General features: G+C 41.0%; 1 protein-coding gene across 2 annotated transcripts in view; it reads right to left on the bottom strand.

Moving 5' to 3' along the window:
* The window catches only part of LOC107719553 (hepatoma-derived growth factor-related protein 2-like), a 16,377-nt gene that overhangs the window by 7,292 nt on the left and 6,319 nt on the right, over nucleotides 1-2,766 (bottom strand). The window contains exons 5-10 of one of the 2 annotated variants that reach the window (XM_016526994.1): nucleotides 2,007-2,126; nucleotides 1,823-1,891; nucleotides 1,563-1,749; nucleotides 1,288-1,372; nucleotides 693-999; nucleotides 484-605 (exon numbers count right to left, since the gene is read on the bottom strand). In XM_016526994.1, coding sequence (XP_016382480.1) covers nucleotides 484-605; nucleotides 693-999; nucleotides 1,288-1,372; nucleotides 1,563-1,749; nucleotides 1,823-1,891; nucleotides 2,007-2,126 — 890 coding nt within the window. The remainder of the gene's footprint in view (nucleotides 1-483; nucleotides 606-692; nucleotides 1,000-1,287; nucleotides 1,373-1,562; nucleotides 1,750-1,822; nucleotides 1,892-2,006; nucleotides 2,127-2,766) is intronic. The other variant, XM_016526995.1, reaches the window with a different exon arrangement.

Here is a 2,766-nt window from a genome sequence, read left to right as displayed (position 1 = left end):
TAGGATTCGTCTGTGCGTAGTGGCTCTTGATGCGCTGACGCCAGCCTCAGTCCACTCCTTGTGAAGCTCCCCAAAATTCTTGCTGGTGCACCTTTTCCTACCACACTTTTTCCTTCCACTCAACTTTCTATGAATATGCTTGGATACAGCACTCTGAACAACCAGCTTCTTTGCAGGTGTTTTGAGGTAATTAGCTGATTAGGGTGTGACACCATGACTTTCCAATATTGAACTTTTTCACAATATTCTAATTTTCTGAGACACTGAATTTTGGGTTTTCATTATCTGTAAGCCATAATCATCAACATTTCAAGAAATAAAGGCTTGAAATATTTCACTCTATGTGTAATGAATCTATATAATATATGGGTTTCACTTTCTGAAATGAGTGACAAAAAATATTGACTCATGATATTCAAATTTTTTGAGATGTACCTGTAATATAAATTCATAGTAAGAATTCTATTCGATCTAAATGCATACCTCGCTTTGTGTTTCTCCTCTGATCTCTGTGGCTTTTTTTCTTTGATCTTCCTCTCTTTTACCTCTTTTTCTTTCTTTTGCCGCCTTTTCTGGCTGTCTTGACGTTTGGCGGATTTTTTCATCTAAAGAGGAAACACAACCCAAACACAGTCAACATTTTGAGAACCATCACTAGTAGAAAGCATTTGGGAAGAGTTCTGGTGACTGGCCTCTGCGGGTGGCGGCGAGTCAGAGTCTGATGGTGCGGGGATGGGGGGAGGCGGAGGTTTCTTGGATTTTTTGAGAGGGTGATCATCCACGTCATTGTCCGAGCTGCTGCTGCTGCTGCGGTCACTGCTGCTTCCTCTCCTGGCCTTGTTCTCTTTCTCTCTTTTCCTTTTTTCTTCCTCCTCTTTCTCTCTCTCCCGGAGCCGACGGAGCTCTTCGGCCTCCTCTTTCTTCCTTCGCTCCTCCAGTTCCTTCCGTCGCTCCTCGTCTCTCTTTTTCCACTCGCTGACGCGGTCCGTCTCGCTGTCGCTTTGAATAAAAAGTCAAACTTGAACAATCATCCATGTGTTCCTCAAAAATTCACAGAATATTTGTATGCTTTTTCATGCCATGATCATGTGAATTGCATGACAACATATTAAAGGACATGTTAGTCTGATTAAAACATTTCTAATATTTTTTTCATACTTAAAATGAACGGCTTAAATCAAAAATTTGCAAAAGTTGTATAATAGATTTATAATAGAAAAAAAATTATATTATCATCATCAGTGCAAATGTAAAAATGCTAAAAAGGAAAAGATGAACCAAACTCACCTATCACTGTCTGATGAAGAGGAAGGAGCCCTTTCTGGAGCTGGTTTGGGTTTCCTTCCCCGTGGCTTTGGTGGAGGTTTCTCCGCTTGGAACATGACGCAAAAAGAAAAGTGTCCTTTAGTATTCTGATGTACTTGTCTAGGATTCCTGATATCTGAGGACAACTGTCTCAGGTAAAGTTTCCATCCACTGTGCTGCTATTCGACGCAACTACTCAACCGTTAAAACTAATTATAAAATGTGCTGGGCTCACGTTGCAAAGCGCATGTTCTCACCTTTCTTGCGCCCTTGTGGGCCTTTCCTTGCAGGAGGAGGTGGTTCTGAATCGGAGTCGGATTTGGACCCAGACTGCGATTCGGATCCAGAGACGGCCGGTCGAGGCTTCTCATCGTCTGAATCACTCCTGGCGGCCTTCTGATCTGACTGGGAGCCCGATACTGAGTCGGAGCCAGATGATGCCTTCTAAAATTATACAAAAAAAACAGTGTAAGATCAAGCAATTATAGATGGCCACATGTCAGTGAGGTTGTCTCACCTTCCTCCTGCCTCTGCCAGCTGGCTTTTTGCCGCCTCGACTGCCCGACTCTTTCTGTGGCGTGAAGTCCTAGAACACATTATTAACTCGTTAATACAATTTTAACATGTACTATTAACTCCACAGATTTTTTAGGGTAATAACAAAGCCATGAGGTGTTTGATCAAATTTCAGACAGGAATACCTGGTCGCTGTTTTTGCCGGAGTCAGAGCTGGGTGACGGTTCGGGTTCTGAGGGAGATCCACTCTCCTCTCCATCTCGATCACTGGATGATGCCCGTGTTCTCTTCACTGGTGGCCGCTGCTAAATTTTACATAAAAGGCAGTTTTATCCATTTATGTTTTTTTATACATCTATGCAATTATAAAGAATTGAACTGAAGTGAAACTTTCAAGCTTAAAACGGACACAAAAGCACCATAAAAGTTGTTTATATGAGTCTTAAGGCCTGTTCACATCTACAAAGATATGCATATTAGCATCCACACCAACAGGCAATAAGGTTTTTTTTATTAGAAGCACGCTGCAGTTTTGTTGTCTGCCATTTTAAAGGGGTCCTATTATGCTTTTTCACTTTTTCAACAACCCCTTTAAATGTTCATGTTCTTTAAAGTGGATTCTGAATGGCAGTCAATGTTTTTATCGTTAATCAGATGGAAAAGTCATTCTGAAAGTGATTCCCATGATATCATTCCTCTGTGTCGTTATCATCATAGTTGTGGTGTGAACTTCTGTTCTCTCACAGATTTAGTAACTATTTAGTTATTGTTATCATACTTGGTACGAACGGCCCTTCAGTCTTAAAGGTGCAATAGGTGATTGTCTTCAGAAACATTTTTTGTTATGCTGGTTGAAAGTCTCTTCACATCATGATGGCAATCATTAAGTTAAGTGGTCTAAATGTATTTATCTGTATTTATATATTCTGTGGAAGGCGTAGGATC

The sequence above is a fragment of the Sinocyclocheilus rhinocerous genome, unplaced genomic scaffold (assembly GCF_001515625.1).
Source record: "Sinocyclocheilus rhinocerous isolate Xijiao unplaced genomic scaffold, SAMN03320098_v1.1 scaffold1294, whole genome shotgun sequence".
Classification (NCBI taxonomy): domain Eukaryota; kingdom Metazoa; phylum Chordata; class Actinopteri; order Cypriniformes; family Cyprinidae; genus Sinocyclocheilus; species Sinocyclocheilus rhinocerous.
Note: the sequence above shows the minus strand (reverse complement) of the source record. Positions and strands in the feature narration are given on the sequence as shown.